This window comes from Melopsittacus undulatus, chromosome 2 (genome assembly GCF_012275295.1).
Source record: "Melopsittacus undulatus isolate bMelUnd1 chromosome 2, bMelUnd1.mat.Z, whole genome shotgun sequence".
Taxonomy (NCBI): domain Eukaryota; kingdom Metazoa; phylum Chordata; class Aves; order Psittaciformes; family Psittaculidae; genus Melopsittacus; species Melopsittacus undulatus.
In genome coordinates this window covers 25688174-25714275 of record NC_047528.1, presented here as the reverse complement: position 1 = coordinate 25714275, position 26102 = coordinate 25688174, and the positions used below count along the sequence as shown (strand labels likewise).

Genomic DNA, 26102 nt, shown 5'->3' with positions numbered 1-26102 from the left:
CAGGTTAATAAACTCCTGCACGTTAGCTGAGCTGTAGCACCTCTAACAACCATCCTCACACAGGCTCCCTCTTACGTCTCGGCTGCCCACTTTTGCAAGATAACATGAATTCAGCTTAAACTGCACTAAGAGAGGTTTAAAAAGCTTATCAAGGGGATAAGGCTAGGTGTGCATACAGGAAGAATGCCATCCAGAGGGATCTCGACATGCTTGTGAGGTGGGCTGATGCCAACCTTATGAAGTTTAACCATGACAAGTGCAAGGTCCTACACCTGGGTCAGAGCAATTCCAGGCACAGCTACAGGTTGGGCTGAGAAGAGATTCAGAGCAGCCCTGTGGAGAAGGACTTGGGGGTGTTGGTCGATGAGAAAATGAACATGAGCCAGCAGTGTGTTCTTACAGCCCAGAAAGCCAACTGTATCCTGGGCTGCATCAAAAGAAGCGTGACCAGCAGGTTGAAGAAGGTGATCCTGCCCCTCTACTCTGCTCTTGTGCGACCCCACTTGGAGTATTGTGTGCGGTTCTGGTGTCCTCAACATAAAAAGGACATGGAACTGTTGGAACAAGTCCAGAGGAGGGCCATGAGGATGATCAGGGGACTGGAGCATCTCCTGTATGAAGACAGGCTGAGAAAGTTTGGGTTGTTCAGTCTGGAGAAGAGAAGGTTGCGTGGAGACCTCATAGCAGCCTTCCAGTATCTGAAGGGGGCCTACAGGGATGCTGGAGAAGGACTCTTCATTAGGGATTGTAGTGATAGGACAAGGGGTAACGGGTTAAAACTTAAACAGCAGAGGTTTAGATTGGATATAAGGAAGAAATTCTTTACTGTTAGGGTGGTGAGGTACTGGAATGGGTTTCCCAGGGAGGTTGTGAATGCTCCATCCCTGGCAGTGTTCAAGGCCACGTTGGATGACGCCTTGGGTGACATGGTTTAGTGTGAGGTATCCCTGTCCATGGCAGGAGGGAACTAGATGATCTTGAGGTCCTTTCCAACCCTAACTATTCTATGATTCTATGATCTTGGATCATGTTACAGAAGAAACAAATAAATCAAACTAATTTCACTGTGCCTGAGTTGTTACAGTAAAGTCTATGAAAAACTGCTTCTGTGTTAGCAGAGAAAAGTTGAAGGTTTTGAAATACATTTACCGTTGTTATGATTTTTAAATAGTTCTACATTAACAAAATACCAAGAGCTAAAATACCGGCTTAACAGCTTAACACCTAGAAGCAGAAGTTGCAGTACCTCACTGACATTACTGCTCAAGCTACCCTGTTTGATCTGTATTGGAGCAGAACACCTCTCACACACCATGGTCCACTCAGTGGGAATGGTAACCCTAGCAGAGACACCCAACAACCTACTGAAAATCACCAACATCCCCCATGCCAAGCCATGCACCAAGTATATGGCATGAAACTGCAAGTCTTTGGATGAGGAGAACCTGAGCAATACAGCAGGAGGACACAGCAGCTGGATGAGCTGATCATGGCAGGTCTCTTCCAACTGAACTATCCTATTCTAATAAATTCACAACAATAAATATTTTCCCTTTACATATGTCATTGTTTAATTGCAAGATGCTGTGATACAATCCTGCTGAGGACAGGTGCTAGTAATGAGACTCCAAATATTGTTGCATTACATAATATGTGATGTGCTAATCTTAATTCTTGATACATACTGTCACCTGTATTTTTCACAGAAATCTGAAAAATAACTTGAAGAAAAGTTTTTGATTGGTGCACCATATAATTCTCTGATTTTATATACTACAGAATGTCTTCATATAGCTCACATTTAATTGTAAAGAGATTCATGGCACTTTCCTTAGCCTAGGGTTCAGTTATAGTCAAAAAGCAAGAGAAGAAATAAATAATATGAAAAATAAGAGTTACTGCTTCCATACTTCAAAGAAGAAATCACTAAAAAAGAACCCCAACACATTTTAGGTGAAAAGTAAGATAATTTCAGCACAATATTCCATGAGACAAAATGCCAATCCTCTACAGCAGAAGACAACAAAAGTTGAAAACCCTATACCTGATGGAGCAGTGGGATAAAAGAAATCTTGAATAAGAATTACATATTTCATCTGTCTTTGGAATGCTTACAAAACAGTTCTAAAGCAGTCTACAAATAAGTTGACAAAAAATTGCCAACACAGCGGAACATGTTCAAAACAGATGAATGTAATTTATTTTGATGGTGTCTGTCAAATCAAGAGCAAGTACTTCAGCAAGTTACAGAATTACTATTTCTCACTGCTTGTTCAAAAGGAGGAGAGTTAGAACAAAACTGAATAGTGACCTGAAAGACAATACAGATATGATCACAGCTGGTAACTTGAATTCTCACCATGATCCACTAAATCCTAATCAAATTCATCCTTCTGATCATTATATGCAGGCATAATAGAAATTCAAAGGTAAGGTACTTACTTCACAGTGGCACTCAGAAGGAAATTCAGCTGGGCCATTAACAGACTATCTGGAGCAGACAGATAGCGATCAAACTGAGCCTAAGGCAGAGGGGAAGAGAGTATGAGACCAGCATATTAAGAACTTGCTGTTATATGAAAATAGGTAAAATCACAGATTTCTGAAAAGTGATTACATTAAAATGGCATTATCTTATATGATAAAATTTCCTCTTTTTATGTATTTAAGATAGACCCTTATCATCTACAAATGTTTAAGGTAGAACTTAATTGTGCAAAGCAAATGGCTAACTTCAGCACTTCTGTCACCGAAATTTTAAGTTTCTGACTCTGAGGAGTAAGGGTGGAAGGGTAAGTAATGAGAATCCAGCTTCCATAATTATCCATCTAAGTTTCCTATGCAGCTAGTGCAGGTATGCATGCATCACTGAAGCTCAGACCTTGCAAATTAGGTGCAGAGGGAATACAGTAGCCTCCAGACAGAAATCTAGTTAGTCCAAGTTAGACATGTTGCATGTTTCTTTTTGGCAAGGAGTCACTTCTTAATAAGGAGCACTTGCGCTGGGAAAAACAAGAGCAAGGGACCTAATTCAGGCTCTTTGAACTGCTTGTAAGCCTACTTCTCCTCCCCCATATAAAATAGTTGCACTGCTTTGATTCTAGCAGTTTGAAGAGGAAAACAAGAAAGAATATTACTGCTGTCTTCAACTATCAGTGAAGTTGTGGATGGTCTGCACCTGGAAGTACTCAAGGCCTGGCTGAAGGGGGCTTTGAGCAAGCTGATCTAGTGAAAGATGTCCCTGTCCATGCCAGGGGATTGGTACTAGATGATCTTTAAGGTCCCTTCCAACCCAAACAATTCGATGATTCTGTGATCAAATGGGTGACTATACAGAAGATGGTGCAAGGGCTTCTCATGGGTGAAAACATGAGGAATACTGGACACATATTACTCTAAGGAAAATTCTGATCAGATATTAAGGGAAAAATTCATACCAGGAGTGTCACCAAACACTGAACAGGTTGCCCAGAAAAGCTGTATAAGCTCTATCCTTGGAATTACTCACTCAGGCAAGGTCCTAGGCAACTTTATCTAATGATGGCAACCTTCCCGAACACTGGATAAATCTTCTCAAGCTGGTAAACCCTAAAATCCACATCCACCCATCATTTAAACTGGCAAAATGTGTGCACAAATGACTAATGAAGTTACAGTTCTCACAAATTAACTTTTTTGGGTTATCTACCCTTGTTCGGAAAGCAATAGAGCTTTAGCTGAGAGAGGGATATGGACTTACTAGAACAGCATTTGCAAGCACACGTGAACAACTTAGGAAGATGGGACCTGGAAAACTTTTCAGGTTAAACTGGGAGGCAGTAAATCTGCTTGCAAGTACTCCCTCCACATGGTTTACATCCTGGGAAGCCAACAGATTACAGTGATAGGTGGGACTTTTGCGGGTTTCATTTCAGCATACTGGGTTCCATTCTGGTTAAAGTGTATGGACACAGACATTGAACAAAGTAATGAAGAAAATAAAACAGTTGGGGTCTTCTCTAAGTGTTCAAGTGAAATTACTACATACCACTGTAGATAATAGAGTTACATATATATAATTTAAGGAGATGGTTCCCAAACCATAGTCTTTAAATTCCTCGTTGGTGTTCAGACCATGATAAACAGAAGATATTTTAAATGCAAAATTTATAAACATTATATTAGTAAGAATGCATGCAATCTGAGTATACCACTGAGTGCTCCGTGCCAGAGCTCTGTTCATCCAACCAGCTTCAGAATCACTGGTTTAATACTTGAGCAGAGGAAACCAGGTTACACTGACAACATTAGGATGGATTCAACACACAACTTTCTAAGAACACTTGTTTGAAAAGAAAAATAATTTTTACAAGACCTTTTTTTATGGGGGTATACATGTACTGCTGGAAGAGTGGGCCTTATTTACAGTTAAACTTTCAGAATGAAGCTAAACTTGGCTAAGCAAGAAGAATGACAGATCATATATTATTGCCTACTGAACTGTGATATTGCTATCTCTACACAAAATAGCCTCCACACACTCTTAAAAAAAAAGTATCAGCTGATAATTTGTTTTAAAATATATTATAGCTTTCAGTGTAAAAAATGCTCCTGTGACATGCCCAGCACCTAATTTCTGACTTTAGCTGAACTATTTACATAAAATCAAAGTGTTAGGACTAAAATTATAAACAATAGCAGAACCTATATTTCAAAGCATACAGGCAAAAAAGAAACTTTGGTGATTAAAACTAATTAGAGCTAAGTATTTGCTTTTAGCAATTTAAGATGACTCATGGGATAACATTCTTGTAAGTAAAGTTCTGTTTCTTGAGGCTCAGAAACTAATTTTCTACAACTACCAGTTCATAAATAATTTATGTATTTATTACTTTGAGTGGTCAAATTACTACAAATGAAGAAAGTATTCCCAAACATGTAATTTAGCTATTCTTGAAGAGACTGGTTAGATGACTATCTACTACATCACGTAATTAATAGTATTCTTTCCCATGTCACAGCATCGCTACTGTAATATGAAATTGTAAAAATGCTTACCATTGCAACCTTTAGGGACACAGAATCCATATTTGGCAAACTTGAAAGAGGACCCTAAGAATTAGTAGTCAAAGGACGGGGGGGGGGGGAAAGGTCATATTAGCATATGGAAAAAACATAAGAAATAATAAATTCTATATTCAGTTCAGTACTAAATTGTTATTTGGTCCTGCTACAGGATCTTAAATGTTTGGAAACTGAATTACCATATCGATACTGAAATGCTGCAACACCTCATTTGATTTCTACTGCTTTGTTATATGAAAAACTCAGAGAATTTTAATATGTCTTTTCAAGTCCTTTCCTTCTTTCCTTCTTCACCATTAAATAATAACTCCTCCCCCCAAAAAAGCCTCCCACAAGATCTAGGATAAAAACTGAACTGCAAACTGGAAACATCCCTGTGGTGTTCCAAAATTACAGAGGACAACTTCCCTCTATTCATCTGTGCAAAATTAAAGGCTGCTTCTCAGTAAATCTTCTGTACCTGCATGGCATTACATACAATATGCACATGCTGCCCTAACGCCCTAGCATATGCTGTAAGAATTGCCACCTCTGCAGCCAGGCAATTGCACAGGTATAAATGAAAATTGCTACATTCCATTAACAATCTGCCCTGGTTGATCTGAAATCTGTTTTAGAAAAGGAGACAGGCTCATGAATAGGAAGCCAAGCCAAGTTATTAATCATTATTATTTATATATTTATTTATTAATCTTTATACACAAAAAATCTGTTGAGTTTGGGGACTTTATGCAAAATTATTGGCTGAAGAAACAACATAAAGCTATCCAACAGAGTTCTGCTTTTTCCAGAAAACACTGTTCTTCACCTTCTCAAAGGATCACAAAAGGACAGAAGCACAGCTGAAGGGAAGAAGGGCTGTATTAACTCCTATCACATAACAACTGTAGTTCACGAGAAAGAAGAGCATGAAATCTGAATTCCAGTTTTCAGCTCACTCAAAGAAATGTCAAGTTTTCACTTTTAAACTTTCAGTGTCTTGGTGCTAAAATAGCTGTAGCAGTGAATAATGACAAAAGAAGGAACTATTTCAAATTCCGACTAAACTCATCTGCCAAGTTTTCACAGAAAAAAAAAAGAGTAACTACCTACTGCATGCAGAGTATTTATCCACTCCATGTATGGCACTATAGGATGTGATAGGAGAAACCTGAATGCTTCATGCACACATATAGGTCCACTATGTTCTAGATGCAATAGAAGTAGTATACCTACTTGATATTTGTTTTAAAGCCAGTTTGACACTTTCTGAGGCATATTAAACTACCGGTACAGTCAGTCTGAGAATGTACAGGATGTCTGACGTGTATGGAGCCTGTTGATGGCACACAGACAAGCGGCACAGGATTGTTCCATACTAAACCTGCTAGGCATGCTGGATACACAGTGTAGGGGAAATGTTTAGCTGCAATGTGTCAGGTCTAATAGTCCTGGTTCCATGTGAAAAATCAACAGATATTACTGAGCTTTTGCTTTCAGAAGCAGCTTCATTTGCAAAAACATTAATGACAAAATTCTTCTAGTAGGCAAGCACGCAGTATATCCTCGATATGAACATTAAATAAGCTTACCTGTTCTGGTTTGTGTTGCTGCACTGAGTTATATATGTAGCTTAGACCAGCTCTTGTTAACACGTAGGAAGCTTGTTCATTTATGAGTGTATCTAAATGAGCTTCAATCTGAAATTTTAAGCATAAAGTATTTATAAAATGTATGTGAGAACATTAAATTGAACAAGCTATGGGGATAAAAGGCCTAGAAGCACAAATAAGGAGAGTGATCAATAAACAATAAAAAGCACAAATACATAGAGCATAATTATTTTGTCCATTTTATCTTTTATATTGCAAGAAGCCATAATAAAAATACAGATATTTCTTTCATATCTGTCAGGAGAACCTAATTTTTTTGTATTTGTTAATACAACAGCATTAAAAAAACCAAAAAACCCCCAAACAAACAAACAAAAAATCTAATCTCAATCTCAAAAATTGCTTTATTTTGCTGTAATTCTTTGAAAATACATGAAGAAAATCATAGAATAGTTAGTTGCAACCCCCCCGCCGTGGACAGGCACACTACACACTAAACCTTGTTGCCCAAGGCTCTATCCAACTTGGCCTTGAACACTGCCAGGCATAGAGCATTTACCACTTCTTTGGGCAACCTGTTCCAACGTCTCACCATCCTCACATAAGGAAGCAGTTAAGAACTTCTTTCTTACATCTAACCTGAACTTACCCTCTGAGCCCATTACCTCTTGTCCTATCACTACAGTCCCTGATGAAGAGTCCCTCTTATTGAAAATACTGACAATGGCATCGCAGTTTTATGATAAAGTCTTTCACAAGGAAAATAAAACTGAAACTAAATAATATAAATCACTACTAAATCAGTAGTGATTCTAAGTTCAATTCTGAAAAATATATATTTGAAAAGAGTTAACAGAAAGAACAATAGACAATTAAATTATAGCTATCAATTTTGCTTTCATTATCTTCATATGAAAAGCTTCATAAACATATTTTACATTCTTAGTATAATCTTCACTTTGCAGAGAAACCTAATCAATAAATCCAGCCACAGAACCAGCAACCATTTTTTAGCTTTGTTAGTCTTAGAATGATATTTGGGAATATACATGCTATTACTTTGTTATTACAAGTAGCCCACATTTCATTTCTTTTTCTTCCAATCCTAAAGAAAAGCAAAAATTGGTAATATATCAAATTCTAGTAAAATGTAAAACTTTCATGTCTCATATTTTAAGAGTTCACCTTTTTACTTTTTTAAAATTGTTTAGAAAAACACACGTTTAAAATCAGGAGGGAAATCTTAATTTGGTGATTTTTAGCTGTCTTAATAGAATTCTTTTTTTTATGAAAAAATGTTTCTCTTATTAAATATGCCATTCTATCTCCACTTTAATAACCTACTTATGTATAATCTTAGAGACAGTTTTTCAGTCTGTTCTTGTATTCGTAAAATGCTTGAAGAAAGTAAATGTTATTAAATGTATAACCTTCAGTTCTACTACTTATTTGAAGAATAATTCAATTGCAACATTAACTGTGAAAAAGAAACTGATAATGGAAATTAGAAATGCCCCAGACAGTTTGGTGGAGTTGCCTGTTTGCTGCAGAGCTAAAAGGTGCTAGAAATCCTGATTAGGGGTAGAAAGCAAGAAATGGCTCACAGCCATTCTTTACTGATGCCTTCAAGTAAGAAGTTGTGACTTTTTTCCAAGTCCCCCTGCTCCAAAAGCTCTCCTGAGATAGCTTACAGAGATTTTATGCAGCAAAACTATAAATGGGAAGCAACTGAGTTTTCCCAAGTCAACTGTTTATAAACATACATTTCCATTTCAAAATGGTACCACATATGAACTACTATTCTGGCACATCAGGTGAAACCAAACAAATGAGAAAAGAAAAGCAGAATGACAGACTGAAGTAATAACTTCAGCTATACAATACTCTAGTATAAACTAGAGGATGATCTAGTATTAACTACATGATGGAATATAGTCAACCATTTGGCTGTTTGTGCTTTCAATTTCCATTTTTTTCTCAGTTTGCAGATAAATATCAGAATGATTACTATAATAAAAACATTCACTTATATGGGTTTATCTGCATCTAAACAAAATATAAACAAATCTTTTAATCATTTTTGCCTGTTTAAAATGAAAGATGCTTTGTACCATAAGCTCTGATACCAGCTACTTGCTTATGGTCTCTAGTAAGAAGCCCTTTTATCCCATTTCCCTGATTTAGAATTGAGCCAAAGTCAGAATTACCAAAGATAAGTATGTTCACATCATAACTTACAGTCTGCAAAAATCAGTAATATGTTAATTTTCTTTGGAGGCTGTTAAAGCTTACCTGAAACTGCAACATTTCTAGACGTTTATCAGTGAATTCAAAGAGAGCCAAAGTAGTCCTCATCATATAAAGTGAATTTACCATGAAGGTTGCCATATCAGCTGTGCCCAAATTACTAGCAGACATAGTACACATCTGTAACAATGGATCTAGCACACAAGACAGAACCTAAAATAGCAAATACACAGAAAAGGGGGGGAGAAATCATGTCACACAAGGCTTCTAAGCTCATTCTGTCTCTATCACATACTTATACCCCAAAGCAGAATAAAGAGAAATGAGTTTCCAACTGTGAAAGTAGTTTTCTGCTGGATTTGTCAGCAGGTTATCAGATACCATAGTGTTGGGAAAAGCATAAAAGCCTGAGAAGAACAGATTCCAACATAGCAGGAGGAAGAGTAACACAGATTAGATAATTGGTAATTGAGGGTGTATTTATTTAATGGAGTAGTAATTGGATAACAGAATTTAGATACTGCATTAAGAGTAGTACTCCTTACTGTACTGTAATTTGTTAGTCGCCCTCTTATTCACATTACAAACTTGGGTTTGGTAGAAAGCTCCAAAATGGAACCAGACAAAAAGACTAATGTTTCACCCATCTTTTGTGTACTAAGACTAACTTACATATACTTTCCCCCCACACTACTCTTCAGAGCATTCAAGTATTCTCATACCTGCACAAAATCAGCTTGACGGGCATCCAGTGGAACAACAGATGAGTCGTGAGATGCCAGAACTTCCCGTAGCAAGTTAAGTGTCTGATTCAGTGCAGAGCTTGGGCCAAGATCAGGAGGTGGGAGTTCAACCTGAAGAACAAGATTATCCATTTGTGTTTGTGGCTGTTGCATTTTTATTTTTTTTTATTTCATTTACAGCAAACACCACAGAATCTGTTAGCACAAATGCAACCAGCTAGTAACAAAATTACATGCAGCCATGCAGAGAAGAGCTTCAACGTGACACTGGACAAACCTAGCATGTTTCAGACAACAACTGCCTGCAACTTTTAGCATAACCATCCTACTCTGTGACAAACAAGCAACATGAATTTCTCCTTTCATTCAGACTATGCCATTTTTATCAGCTAGGGAAACCCCAACAACTACCAGTTTTGGCAGTAAAAAAAAAACCCTGACATTTGCTAGATTAGGTGCCAAAGAATGGCCACATTGTTGGCATTAATGAGCTGACTTTCAGCAGGACCTTCTGTAGACACTCCAGAATCTAGTGCAGGCAGAGCTCTGGGGTATTAAGGATATTAGGGCCATGATGCAGCAGCTCCTGACAAGGCTGCATAGCCTCTATCATACCAGGTATGGAAGCTGCAGTCACAGATGCAACAGTCATCATCCATAGCAAGCTTTTACCTTAATTTACAAGTACATAATAAATTGTGCACAAGTAACTCAAATACCACTACCTAAGCCACAACAATACTACAAGAACTGGAATGCAGGCCTACCTCAAAGATAAGAAGTAGGAACCACAGATGTTTTAAAAACAGAATGAATACAAGTTTCTATGCGTCAGAGAAAAAACAGGCTTTCTGCATCGAATTCTAGAAAGTTGGAGCACCTGAAATGGACTGAAATTCCATGGTATTTTTAACACAGGTTCACTTACTTTGGCCCTTCTTTGTAACAGGCAAATACTCATTAAACACTTCATAACATGTCTATATAATTTAAAATCTAGCACAACTCTTTTTCTCAACCCACATTCCTCAGGCTCTACTCCAAACATAGTTGCATCTTCTTGTCTTCAGTGTTACCTCAAACTGGCTTCCTGCTGCCTCCAGACCCCTACTATAATCCAGGCTGCTGGCCTTGCTTCCTTCTGCCAACAATCCTCTTCCCACTTGTCTCCTGCCTATACCCTAGGGCAAACAGAGATCTGGCTGGATCGCATGGGATTAAGGCATAATATCAATCCAGAAGCATGTAGGGAGAACTAAATTTGGCCAGGACTGGACTGTGTCTCACTCAAGGTGTCTGAGTGCAGCAAAGCAAGGCAGAGGACCCTTCTGCAATGCTCTTAAGACTCCAGCTCAACAAGAAAAGTGGCAGCTTTGGATGGACTGGAGTCTTCAAGGGAGTAAAAAATCCAAAACAAACCAAAACAAAATCCCAATCAAACGGGCAGAGGCTGACAGCCAAAGAAAACCAAGAAGGAGAGCATAATTGGCATTTTCAGAGGGGAGCATACAGAGCCTTCTGGAAACAAATCTGTACCTAATGAAGAACACTCCAGCAGCAAAGAAGAAACAACTCTCTCTTTGGAGCAAGGCCTAGCTTTCATGCTTTGTGTGGTTGGAATATTTGAGATACCATACATGTCCCTACACCGTTATCAAGACAGACAACACTGAAACTTTTCTGCATCCTTCTGAATACAAAGTATTCATCTACTCTCACTTTTCCAATTTGAGGAACTAATGCAAAACTAAATCTAACAGGTTCAGAAAATGGTTATTTGGACTAAGGAGTACTGAAAAGCATAAAATCAGTACTCTAGCAATGAAGTAACAGTAATTTAGAAAGAGGTATTTACTCAGTGCTGATCAGTAGTAAAGTTTACTGACATTTACAGCACTGAGTGACTTTCTTGTTATTCTTGTTATTATTAGGGATATTGATTGCATCCTGAACACGCTGTTCTCAGACCTGAACTGGACCGTGTTCAGGGATATTTTGGCATTAATTTGAGACTAGAGTTGGATGGAGTTTTTACTTCCTGTAGACACAGGATCATGGCAATGATAATTTCAGGCTTCTTTGCACAGAATTTTCGTCTCCTGAAGTAGCTGATGGTCAGCAGCCGCTAAATTAGCTTTATTTTTCATTTAATCTGTTCTTTTTAAGGCCACTGTCTTCTACATGGGAGCAAGGAACAACATTATGGAAGAAGAAAACATGGCAAAGAAAAAAGATTTAGATCATTAAGCGTCTGTTGGGGTTAGTCTGAAAATTCTGACTACAGCAATAGTCAGAATTACCAGTAGGTGGGAGGAAATTTAAAGCCGTGCTATATTAATTTTGAAACTTCTAACTTTTGGCACATTAATACAGATTTTTTTCAGGAGTAAAGAGGAAAATTTAAACACAGATATATCTAATTTGTAGAGGCACCTACCAACTTCAGGTGAGCCAAATCACTATTTTAATAAAAAAAAATAATTCTGAATGTTTTATGTGCACTAAAAGATTATTATAATTGATTCTATTTCCAGAAAAATAAACTTGAAATGCATGTGGAATTCTACTTTTGAAGTACCTGCTTCAGATGCAAGCCAGACAGAAGCTAACTAAAAAATTATCGAACATAATGTTCTGTAGCAGCTACTTCAACAGCATTAGAACCTACTCTAAAACAGTATTAAGCAGCTAATCAGTTATAACCAGCAGTTCAGTCACGCAGAAATGAGACCAACCATACCTTCAGCCTTTTAAAGAAAACAAGAAATTCCCTATTTTTAAAATCCAATATACAAAAATGAAAAGAATTCTCCTAAGATATAGTTAAAAAAACTCACTGGCAGGTTGTGGAGACAAAGTCCTACAAACCTGGAACCTTGTAAAAAGCTATCTGGATGTATCACCCTGTCTGTTACAACTGATTATAGAGTTCATTCTACAAATGGAGACAATATTCAACCACAGTTAAACAGTAGCAGAGTAAGAAACTTGAGCACAGGTCTAGCAGAGAAGTTTCAGAGAAGCTGTCCTATGTTCTTTTAAGCATTATTAGGACACTTCAGAGATCACCAAAATAGGATGTATAACGGCATGCTTTCCAGATATCAAGTCAGTCTTAGAAGAAAAGACAACAGAAAGATTCTTGCTAGTTTTTTTTTGTTCACATGGATGCATTCAAAACCACAGCAATCTGATCACAACATCAACCAGCCTCATTTAATCTGTCCCATATATGGTTTCCCAGAAACCTAATATGCTTCATTCTAACAGGAACCAAATTATTAGGGAGAATATTACAGTCATTCCCATGTAATGTTTTAATACCTCTCCCACTGACAAACTTAACAGATAATGCAATCACAGCATTTTATTTGCATACATATACTCTATAAAGAAAAGCATGAATAACAATCCCAAAACTTGATTTGGGGTACTCTACTAATAGTCTTCTAACAGCTCAGCAGAGGACAGTTTAGTTTGGCATAATCTCTCTTTAGTTCCCTTATGATAATGCTCATCCCATTTAATTCAATGTTTACAATTGTTCTGGCGTAACACTGAAGGCCAGATTTGCTTTAAAATTCCCACTTTCCTAATGTATTAGTTGGTCCACTAAAACAAGCTGGCATAGGTTAGTCTAATAGGCTTGTTAAAATGCCTCACCAGTGGACTCATAATTTTAACTGACAATTCTAATCTGAGAGAACAGAAAGAGCATTCTGCACACTCCAGTGCATTAGGTGCTTTGAACTTTGCTACCAGTTTAATTGGAACATTTCCTGTTGCTCTGATAATTATTTTCATTGTCTGTTTTCTCCTGAATTATCATCACCTGTAAAATGCTAATCTGTACCAGGCTGTTCCTAGTTAGATCCAAAGAGTGAGCTATGTAAGCAGAATCCCAAATCCCTAAATATTTGATTTATTAGCACAGGGTCAAAGGAAACATAAAAGGATAGGTAAGGATTGAACCTAGAATTCTGGTCTGCTTTACTAGCATTGCTGGTAGGCCCATGGCTAGGTCCATGAAAGCTAAAGAGAGACAAATACAAACATGATTTTTCAGCACAAGGGCACTAACATTAGCCAAAAAATATTCCAGATGAATCAACAACCAGAACAAATCAATTGATACCCCAGCTAGAAAGCACTGGCAAGAGTGCCCAAAATGGCCTCTGAAGGGTAAGGGCCAAAAACGCAAAGGAGAGACAGTGTTTGCAGTAAAAGCTGATGCCATGAACCTTCAGTGACACAGCAGAAAGGTGGTGATGCACAGTTTTTATATGATTGATGTCAGCCCCAATCACTGCAATGACCTGAGAACCTCAAAGCTGTAAATAGCATTTTGAACCTTGAAAACAAAGTGGCTTTGCAATGATTCTAACACGACAGGTTTCAAGAAGTACCACAGCAAAAGAGACTCTATTGTGTATTGCCTTTTTTTAGTAATGAGGGACCTAATTTCAGGCGGTGTGCTGAACATCTCTGTTCCACAGATTTCAGATTGTGAAGAGCTACTTGAGAAGTCTGAATGAGAATGCCATAAAAAGGGTTTCTCAGACAGAACAGTCTAAAGGAGTGAGGATTGCTGACTACCTTACTTTCAGGTTACAACCAGGATGCCTGAGATTCTCTGATGTAATGAAAAAAAAACCCTATTCATAGGAAAATGCTTCTAAGCAAGCCAGTAAGAACTCTGAGGCAACTAAGGACTTCCCTGTATCATTTACACTGATGGTTTGACAACCAACTGGGAGAATCCTGATCTAAAACTACCTTTAAGTTTCCCTATTGCTCCATGCCTGTGACACTCCTTAGGTAGGACTCTTCTCAAAAACAGAAGGAAGCTATTCTTATCCTAGAAAGAAGAGTGCAAAGTCTCAGTTTCCCATGATGCTTCAGAAATTAAATCTCAGGCAGTTGGAAGGCACTGTTTAACTCAGCATGCTAGTAAGCGAGGGAATTAAACTGGCTGTGGTGATGAGGACATCAGAGTCAGATTACTATCCTGACATTCATCTCCATCCATGGGAAGAGATCTTGAGGAGTTAGCATACCTAATGAAACCTGGTTTGTTTTAAAAAAAGCTCCCAACTAGCTATACTTATGAGAAAGACATGCTTAAATACTATTCTGGTCTATTAACCAGTCGGTAGACTGTAAATGTTAATTAGGCATACCACAGCAAGACACAGTAACATACCAGTGTTTCTAGACTAGTCTCCATATGCTACACCGAAAGAGAATTTGCATGGGGCTAAAGAGACTCCTATCAAGTTACAAATTCACTGGTAATTATGACTAAGTCTTCTAGAATTTTGTAGCAATTGAGAAAACTCTTGAACTCTCTTTAAAATTAAATAAAAAGTGCAGAATTGATTTACATTCGAATTCCTTGTTTATGATTTTCACATTAACAGCAACAACTGCGATACTAACGGAAAGCTATCACTAAAATGGTGCATCTTACACAGGCTATATTCACCACTTTCCAATGATCTGAACAAAAGAGGCATTTACATTTCTAGAAATAAAAAATATTCTTTAAGAGCACCCTATTTGCATTTTAGTTTTTTTCCAAAGTTATTTAGATTTCCTTAAGAATCATATTGCAACCCAAGTAAAGGACAACCGGTGTTCTTTGAAACAGGCTTATCAAAGCCTTAAGATGCAAAATATAAGCAGAAATAAGGAACCATGATTTCCAGACTGTCCAAGTGAAAAGTAATTTATTAATTTTACAAGTGAATATTCTCTTTGTACGTAACAGGAGAAGCAAGGAAGTCTTTGCAATATGTAAGCACTAGGAGTTTGCTTTCCAGTGCTTTAATCTTCTCCGAAAATAAAAGTAATTTTGGAAGCAGCTGTAGTGTGTACACAGTTAGCAAAATGCTGGTAAAAAGGCTGGATGTGAAGAAACTCCTGCTAATACATATATGCAATTTTGGTCTGAACACACATTAATAAAAAGGATGGTTAAAAGCAACCTTGAGATTCCTCAAAATGTAAAAGCACTGTGACATTCACTACGAAGTTAATGAAGACATATGAAAAGGCATAAAAGCTGGTTATCTGTATATTAACATACAATAAACTAAGTAACAAGAAAATCAGATATATGACTGAATGGGGTCTTTATCTCATGGCAACTAATGTTTCTCTGAGTGTAATTCAGCCTATTAATTTTTGTGAAGTAAAACTAATCTCAGTCATAAGACATCACCCTATCAATTCACTAGTCCACTCATAAAGGATAATAACATAAGGTGCTTCAAAGGATTGTCTAAAATAGAACTACATACCAGTATAGTATAACTCGCTCTCTGCCAGAGTTACCTCGTCGTTAATTCCTGAAGCACAGAGATTAATCAGTAACTGTGGATGCCTTAGTTACTTGTATGTCTAACCCTCTTCCAAGTCTCTTTAAGCTTTTGATCTCAATTATATCCTGAGGAAAGATCTTCATACAGCATATATGCAATGCTTATGCTTCAAATTTAATTTGTAAAATGTGTTTATGAGAAAGAGGAATATTATGACCTTTTTAGAGTAGGCTCAGTATGCCATTCATTATTTGCAATAAAACACCAGTGAAGGTGGCAGTGCCTTCATTTAATGTTAGTAAAACCAAATTCAACTCCTTTTTAAAACAATGGCAGCATCTATAGCCAGCTACATTCAGACCAGAGGTTGAGGGAAGGGGAACTAAGAGGGCAAGGAGGATTACACAACCTTCCCATAGTGATAATACAAGGAACACACACTATAAACTGGGAGAACATAATTCCTTAATCATAGAATCATCCCTTCTTCTATGAATCTCCAAAGTGAAAACAGCATAGCAGCCAAAACAAAAGTATGAAGATCATTTTATTAAAGCAGAAAAATTATTCTGGATCCTGTTTGAGTATAGATCTAAGACCCAGCAGAATGAACACAACAGAGCTAAATACAACAGAGATTAATAAAGAGCAGTCCTACAATTTCAAGCCAAGAAAATTTATTTCCTTAAGTGCTACTTTGACTGCACATTCTTTGTAAGTAAAGAGCACTCATGTATTTTTGCTAAAGTCTATCACTGCATGATCAGTGAACACCTCCAGGGATGGGGCAGCCACAACTTCTCTGGGCAATCTGTTCCAGTGCCTCACCACTCTCTTAGTAAATAATTTTTCCAGTATCTAACCTAAATCTACCTCTTTTAGTTTAAAGCCATTCCCTTTTGTCCTGTTACTACATCACATCTCAGACAGGGATGATGGATGAAGAGCAGATGTGCAGGGATGTGCAGCCTAACAGTTTTCTTTGTCTTTGCTTAGATTTTATCAAGGTGAGACTTCACGTATAGCTCCACCAACAGCAACATGATACAAATACAGCAGGGAGAAATCAGAAAGAACTGTCTTTGTTACTGAACAGTAGGAAGTTCACTGAAATGTAATTGAAAGCAATCAGCAGAAGAGGAAAAGATACCAGGAAAGTGATGCTGTATTAGATACTATTGTTTGGTATAACAAATGTATATTCTGCTTTCAACAGCAGCAATGCTCATGTGGCAAAACAATTTCTACAAAGGACAGAAAAAAAAAAGTTTTGTTTTTACTTAGCACACCCTCTTGGGATATACTTCTTAACTTCAAGAAAGGAATTATGCACAAGTAATTAACTACTGATCTGACTAGGCATTAATACAAATTATCTAGAACAGCTGACTTTGCTCTATCGCACTTAGGGAAATTTCTTGATCTTACTTCTTCTCATAGATTTTAAAAATATGTAAACTGCTCTGTAAACAAATACTACTAACAAGAGAATTTTAGCCATATTTAAAAAAAAAATCAAACTATTGAAACAATTTAACTATACTTTTAATATAATTTCATAGCTAAAATATATAAACCACAAAACTTCAGTTTTAGGAAAAGTTAGCATATAAAACAACTATTTGTCTAATAATCTTACTAGATGAAGGGGAAATGAAGTGTATTTTGAAACATGAAAGCTGTATGATTTTGACACAAACCTTGTCCATTAGTTTACTTGCATGAAGACTCAAGCTATTAAAGAATATTTTCTTGCTCAGCAAATGCATTTCTTCAATTGTTGTCAACAGTGTGGCTGCACTGTTTCCTACAATACCACTGGAAACAAAATTAAGATTAATTAAATAACATGAAGGCGGGGCAAATATGACAGGGTCAGACACTTTAGAGTGCATTTCAAATCCAATTATTTTCAAAGCTGAAAATTTACAACAAATAATTGCAGTGAACAGTTCTCCATATTAGCAGAGAGATTCAGCCATAAGATGACTGTGAGAACAAGCATTATCAAGTATGTCATTAAGCAGATATTAAGTACAGGCTATCTGAAACTCTGCACAACCTTTTTAGTAGAATTCTAAAATTTATTGGATTTCTGTTTTGTTACTCTGTAAATCAATTTATGTTATAGAAAAAAGATTACATAAACAAAAAGGACTGTTAACGAGTCTGTCATACTGTCTTTTAGGGATAGCATCATCTCTCTTCTTTTTTCATCATGATGAATCCAAAAATACAAGAATGCATGCCCTTCTATTCACTGTCAAGCTATTACACTAAACACAAATACCACACAAACTTTAAACAGCACTACCTGACTATGCTTCTTTTAGATATACCTTCTGTCTAAAGTAAAAATCCTTTTAAGCTACAAAAATGGCAGCAAAAATTCACAGCCTCATAACAGGACTAACTTAAACCAGTAGCTTGATTTCCAGAATATAATCTTGTTGCATTTAATATATCATTTCTCTAGAAAATTGCATTTTCCCTTCATTAGTCAGGTGCACTTCCTCTATGCAGAGGAAATTATTTCACTGAAGGTACTTCGGTGGTCTTTAAATAATGTAATATTAAGACCAAATGAAACAGACCTTTCATTTTAACATCACATTTTCAACTGCATCCAGCAATTGGGAAACACTAACTTTGGAGACAGATAAATGACAGGAAAAAAAAATATATATATATATTTTTTTTTACAATAAAACTAGGTCTTACAAGCATTCTACCACAGATCTGCAATACCATCATAATGGAGGATTTTAAATACAGTGAGAGGTGCCCAAGAACCATTTATCCCAACTTGCCCAACATCTAAATATCTCTTCAGACAGAAAAGAAGCTCAAGTAGTTATACTTGTGATTGAAATTCTCAGTACTTCAGTCCAGGGATGTGGAGGTAGACTTTTTTGCTATTGCTGTCTCTAACCAACATGAACTGCTCAGGAGTTAAAAATGTATAAAACCAGCAGCTCTGGCTTTTCTCCAGTTTCTGTGTTCCTGGAGGAATCTGGAAGGTTGGAAGATGATTTGTGTACCTTAAAGAGTGAGATACGGAATGAGGCAAGCATCTTCCCAACAAAAAAATCCAAGTGCACTTAGAAAAATGTATCAGAACAGTTTAAGGAAGAAAACTTGAAGTTCTAGAGACAATTCAAACCTAACATTTTCTCAAAAAGGACTTGACTTTGCCTTCTTAAATGTTTTGTGTAGATTTTTTGTATACTATCTGTATCCACACAGAACAATAAGGAAAGTTTCTGTTGCAAATTAGTACTATTTTCCAAAGAAGATCTGATACAAATGAGGAATGACAACAGATAAATGGTATCTGCTTGACATCATGCACATTTCTTCTTGATTCCGTAGTATAGAGCAGAAACTAAGACACAAAATACTATTTTTACTTTCATCTTTATATATACAATAAAAAAAAAAGAGAAGGCATCTTTAAACATGATTTGTAATTTTGCATACCTGATTGTATGGTGATAGAACTTGAGAAGATTAGAAATCTTGTACAGTAAAACCGCTCCTGGCTCAGCAACAATGACCTGCTCAATTCTAACCTGCAGAATAAAGAAATACAAACTTCCTTCAGGCCGTACATTTCAAAAGCCAATGTCTATGATTTTGTATGCAATATATGTCTCTTTTTTGAAAAAAAAAATAAACACGAATAAATTTAAGAAGAGAATGTCAAGTTAATGGCAACATTCTGCTTGAACCAAAATGCTTCTTGGTTGCCAAGCCTCTGCGTAGAAAACCAGCAGATGTATATATTCGTAAAAAAAGTAAATCCTGTTTACCAATACATTGCTGTTGCAACTTGTTATTGAAAATCTCAAAATAAAGAGATGATCTGATGGACTATAATACCATTACATACTGGAATTCTCCCCAGCACTAAATAGCAAGAACAGCTGCAAAGCTGCAAAATCCCTAAACTACAACAGTTGATCATTAGTATCATGCAGCAAGTCAGAACATGCAAAGTACTAGGTATTTTACCCAAAAGACAATTTCACTTGGATTAGTTTCCCCTTCACTTCAAGGAGAGATTACATACCTCCTACCAGTATTTTATAAGATAAAACTAAGGACCAGTTATGTTGACTGATTATCTCAACTAGGAGATGCTGGCTACACACACCAAAACAGTGCTGACTCTCTTCCCAGCTGAATAGTTGATGTCATGTCTCCATGGTACACACACTCCCAATCCACTCATAAAAGGCTGCCCCTAGGGTTAATCTTTGGGCACTTATAAGGCAGTGACAGACAGTAACTTATCACTGCAGTGTTTTCCACGTGCCTGTATCTGAAAGGCCTACACACAAATCACCAGCTGCCACCCACCCTCCAAATTTATCTGTCTGCTGTTCGACGGAATGCGATGTGCAGCAGTGCCTTCATATCAGAGAGAATTAGCTAAGATCATGCCTCCTCAATATCTCCCAAGTCAGAGACCAGAAACAAAGAATAACTTTCGACACTCATTCACAATGCTCAATGCACAAAGTTAATTTCAACACTGAAGTGAAGTTTGTATATATACAAACACCCCTCTCCAGTGTTGCATAAAAGGTCATTTGGGCAAGAGTGCAAAGTATAGTCAGGGGAAAAAGAGGAAAATCAAAATATTGACCCCCCTCCCAAAAAAAAGAGAAAGCAAAAGCAATAAAGAAAATAACAGAAAATAGATAAAGGCAGAATAGACAGAAAAAGGAATAATATACAAAAGATTTTGGAGTTTGGAGACAAAAATGAGAATTAAAAAAAAAAAGCAAAGCAGGAAAAGAAGCATTGCTGCTTCCCATACAGAAATCTTTACTGCAAAGGAGAATAAAAATTTGCAAGTGATTTTACCTAATCTGCTCGGGGACTGGACTTAGAAGTTCTTACTGTTTTTTAATCCTATGTATCCTATAGTCAGTTGACTATAAAAGATTATCTGAAGTCTACATAATGCATCAAAAACATTGTCTTAGTTTGACCTCATCTTCCTTCTGAAGTGAAAGTCCTGTGGTAAAATATACCACTACTGAGTACTCAAGATTCACTTGGATGCCTAAAACTCAAAGCAACTATCAGAAAGAAATGTGGATAATTTGTACTGCATATAAGCATAATCCTTCTTCAAAAGTAACAGAACTGCTTCATATTGTACATTCACATGGAAAAGTATAAACCAGTAAGAAAATTCTGAATAACTCTTTAAGTATTTAAAAGTCGTCATAGAAATTCTACGACTAGGCTTTTATCAGACTATTTTGTACTTCAACATCAATTCAAATCAAAGTGACAGGTTTGCAAACATGAGCAGAAATCTACTAGAAAAGCAATATACCCTGGTGCCACACAACTACAAGAGCGCTTTCCCTGAAATTAATGCAGTTATTTTTCTTACAGTGGACAATCTTCAGAACAATGTATTGTAGAAAATACTTCTCCAAACTGAGTTTATTTTTGTTGTTCCTCTCAACACAACGGCTTGCAATTATCTGACTGCACGGTATGAAGGCTTCCCTGCTTGGGCTTTTTTTCTGCTTTTCTCCATATGAAACATTTTCACAGGAGAAACAGCAAGTACTGCATATGTTATTTTGGGAAGTCTAGACTGGCAGCGAATTAACCCAAGTTGCATTCTCTTTAAATTCAGAATATAATGAGAAATTTTTAATTGTTCTTTCATTTTTTTCATGTCATGAACTACCAACAACATTTCAGGGGATATTTCTATGGACAGCAGAAGCACACCAGTGTAAAGACTTTAGCAATCAAAATGGAAGGTATTTTGTACCAAACTGTACAAACCACAAGTACTCAAATCAAGACTAAAACTCGTCTGATTTAAACAAGGGTTTGCTTATATCCCTAATTACTTTGTTGGAACGCACAGAAATACTGAACTCAGACATCAGCATTCAGCACTAACAGAACACAAAAAACTTGGTAAGTATCGTAAAAAAAAATAAAAACTTTGTCTCATATGACTCGATGGATAAAGAACTGGCTGGATGGCTGCATGCAGAGTTGTGATCAATGGCTCAGTGTCCAGCTGGAGACCAGTAACGAGTGGTGTCCCTCAGGGATCAGCGTTGGGACCAGTCTTGTCCTACATCTTTGTCTCTGACATGGACAGTGGGATTGAGTGTGCCCTCAGCAAGTTTACCGATGACAGCAAGCTGTGTGGTTCGGTTGATACGCTGGAGGGAAGGAATGGCATCCAAAGGGACCTTGACACACTTGTGAGGTGGGCTGATGCCAACCTCATGAAGTTTAATCATGACAAGTGTAAGGTCCTACATCTGGGTCAGAGCAATCCCAGGCACAGATACAGGTTGGGCAAAGAATTGATTCAGAGCAGCCCTGCAGAGAAGGACTTGGGGGTGCTAGTTGATGAGAAAATGAACATGAGCCAGCAGTGTGCACTCACAGCCCAGAAAGCCAACTGTATTCTGGGCTGCATCAAGAGGAGCGTAACCAGCAGGTCAAAGGAGGTGATCCTGCCCCTCTACTCTGCTCTCATGAGACCTCACTTGCAGTATTGTGTGGAATTCTGGTGTACTCAACATAAGAAGGACATGGAACTGTTGGAACAAGTCCAGAGGAGGTCCATGAGGATGATCAGGGGACTGGAGCACCTCCCGTATGAAGGCAGGCTGAGAAAGTTGGGGCTGCTCAGCCTGGAGAAGAGAAGGCTGCGTGGAGACCTCATAGCAGCCTTCCAGCATCTGAAGAGGGGCCTACAAGGATGCTGGCGAGGGACTATTCAATTAGGGACTATAGCAACAGGACAAGGGGTAATGGATTCAAACTTAAACAGGGGAAGTTCAGGTTAGATAAAAGGAATAAATTCTTTACTGTTAGGGTGGTGAGGCACTGGAATGGGTTGCCCAGGGAGGCTGTGAATGCTCCATCCCTGGCAGTGTTCAAAGGCCAGGTTGGATGAAGCCTTGGGTGGCATGGTTTAGTGTGAGGTGTTCCTGCCCATGGCAGGGGGATTGGAACTAGATGATCTTAAGGTCCTTTCCAACCCTAACTATTCTATGATTCTATGACAGGTGGTTTTCAACAGGTCAAAACCTAAAAGCTGTGAAGTATGACCATAATTATATGGCAACAGGCACAAACTGAAACACAGGAGGCTCTGCCTGAGTATCAGGAAATTCTTTTTTTTACTGTGAAGGTGACAGAGCACTGGTGTAAGTTGCCCAGAAAGGCTGTGGAGTTCAGAACCAGTCTAGACAAAGTTTTGGACGACCAGCTCTGGGTGGCCTGGCTGGAGCAGAGAGTTTGCATCAGATAACCTCCAGAATTTCCTTCCAACGTCAACCCTTCTGTGATCCAGTGACATTCTAAATGGCACTTTCTTCTTACCAAGAACTTACACAGAGTATTCAGAACCTACCTATTAACATTTGAGACTAAGTATTTGACAGGGGGACAGTTGTTATAGCTACAGCATCCTATGAGAAATTTATTGTAATATTGTTTAGTAGAGTAGATTTTACTTCAAAACCACTCTGATTTATGCGGTGCATGGTCAGGCAGTTACTGGTATCAGCTTCACCTTGAGTATTTTATTTTGTGCTTACATGAAACACATTCAATAAATAAGACAGTCAATCATTTGATAGAAATCATTATTAAGGATTTCTATCAAATGGGCATCCTAATCTGACTAAGGCTGTAACTTAAAAAGGACGTGGAGGGATGTGACAGAAATACAGCAAGCCAAGGCAGCATGAAGACTGCAAGTAGGAAACATTTTTCATGGTCTCTTTCAATACAAGGGCTGGAGTTGTTAAACAAAACAAAACCAAAGTGAGTTGGCTTTCCACAGTTAAAAATGTGCACTTCCCTCACGCAGGATATGTTATGAATACCAACATTTTATATCAACTTGATGTATTCATGCAGGAAAAATCTACTGAGGTCTATTAAATACACAGTAGCTATGCCTAAGTGAGTCCTTCGAAAGTTCACAAACAGATGAGGAAGCTATTCTACCAAAGTATCATGACACACCTGTGTAGCCTGTACACTTTTCCCTAAGCATATGATATAATAGTTGCTATGAAAAACATGGTAGTAAATCAGACAGACATTTCATTTGACCCACTACTGCCATTCCTATAGACTTATCCCAAAACAATCTTTTATATGTAAGCACTCTCAAACTTAGGAAAAAGAAAAAAAAATCAAGATACAGACTTAGCATCCTAGTATCTCTCATTATATGGATATTTAACCCAGGTATCTATGAACTACACAATCTTTAATTTTGAAGACCTTTATGTTTCTTTATTAGATGAGAATCTAATTCGACGAAAATCTAATGCTTAACCAAAAGTACTGAAAATACACTGCAGAGATGGGGACAAAGGTTCTAGAAAAAAATCCACAACACATTTCTCATGTTCAGAATGCTAAGAAAACAAAATACTTCACCTTCAGAGGCCTGCAGACACCTTCTGTGATGTGTCCAACTACTTCTTGAATATTTTCTTCCACACCTACAGTTAATGGAAACACATGCTAAGATTATGCAAATGTAATTCTCTTTTCTTCAAGACTATAAAACAAATAAACAAATTTAGAAGCTACTCCTCCATAAAAAACATTATGAACTGCATGTTTTTTTGTCCTCCACAAGACTAGCTCACACCTCCACTGAACTTCAAATCTAACCATTAAGAAATAGCTGCACGACAAAACGGAGTCCTGAAGAGTCATTACCTTATGCTATATAATTGTCTTCTAGCACAACATAGTGCCTGGTGATTTGAGGAAGGAGCCAGGAGAAATAAAAATTATCTCGCAAAAAACTGTCAGAGTAAAGCTCAATATTAGCACTTCCTGAGATTAAAGGGGGGGAGGGAGAAAAAAAGGCCAGTGAGATATTCAAGGAGCGACAGTACAAACCCATTTTGAAAGGTCTGAACCATAAATACATGTGTCTGTCAGCATTCAGTGCTGACGTGCTCATGGCATTGTTATCAATTAAATGACATATGTACCTCCACACTATCACGTGCTGCAGCATTAGCAAATACTTCCTCCCCAGCAGCAACTGAAACTCATCTTTCACAGAACTATATACAAAAGAGAATTATTGTCCTAACTTACTGTGAAACACAAATGAATTGTTGCATGGCAACCAGTACTGTCATAAATCAATCAAACTGAAAGCAACAGATCTTCAAGCTCTCACTTCAGTAACAACTCAGAATAGATTTATGGAGAAAGCAATACTTTAATTCTAATTTAAAACTTGTCAACAGGAGTTCATCTTCAGATGGGACCCATGCAATGAACAGTAAACAGACTGTGACATGTGACAGAAATCAAGTGACCTAAAGCTATATTTTACAGCTCTTATTACAGACTAAAAGAGATTACCTCTGAGAATAAAAATTTTCAGAGATCTTTGCCAGTACCCCTTTGAACAAAGCTACGTCAAAAGCCATGTAAGAACTGAATTCTGTGTGGTGGCCGTAAGAATTTCAGCATATTAAATTGGCAAGGTAAAAAAAATATGTTTATCTATTCAAGTATTGGTATCAAGACACAAACCAAGATGACAAACCACAAGACGTATGGTCTGTTATGTAACAGCCAGCTCCCAGATACACCCCAGCAATTTACACTTTTTTTTACTAGAGACAGTCACACTTTCACTGTTCATCAATATAACAAGCACCTAGCACATATTTGCAATAGCGTATCTAGACCAGACTGATGTAACAACAAGTTGTTGTGTATGAAAGTTTTAGCTGAAAAACATATACAAGTTTAAATACCAAAGGACAGGGAGCCTTTATATACTGCATTTTTGTGCCTTCACACGTATTTTCCTGTCCCATTAGAATATTTTCGATTCAGCAAACAGTAAGAAGAAAACTTCCATCACAATGGGTTATGCAACTATTGTAAGTTTCAGTATGTCACACTGACATAAAAGAATTATGGAATAAACAACTCTTACAGACCCAAAATCACTTTTAGAAAACAGTTCATTACTGAAGTTATGCTTCTGCCTGCCTGCTACACCATTTATGCATCCTACATGTTTGTGTACCCTTCTGTAAGAGAGCTATCTTTCTTGGACTTGGCTTGGCTTC

At 37.4% G+C, this 26102-nt stretch overlaps 1 protein-coding gene across 2 annotated transcripts in view; it reads right to left on the bottom strand.

The window, feature by feature from the left end:
• Positions 1 to 26102, bottom strand: part of COG6 (component of oligomeric golgi complex 6) — a 57839-nt gene that overhangs the window by 4598 nt on the left and 27139 nt on the right. For both annotated transcript variants that reach the window (XM_005147697.3, XM_031047742.2), the window contains exons 11-18: positions 24430 to 24494; positions 19450 to 19541; positions 17670 to 17787; positions 9626 to 9757; positions 8949 to 9116; positions 6636 to 6743; positions 5038 to 5091; positions 2443 to 2522 (exon numbers count right to left, since the gene is read on the bottom strand). In XM_005147697.3, the coding sequence (XP_005147754.2) occupies positions 2443 to 2522; positions 5038 to 5091; positions 6636 to 6743; positions 8949 to 9116; positions 9626 to 9757; positions 17670 to 17787; positions 19450 to 19541; positions 24430 to 24494 (817 nt within the window). The remainder of the gene's footprint in view (positions 1 to 2442; positions 2523 to 5037; positions 5092 to 6635; positions 6744 to 8948; positions 9117 to 9625; positions 9758 to 17669; positions 17788 to 19449; positions 19542 to 24429; positions 24495 to 26102) is intronic.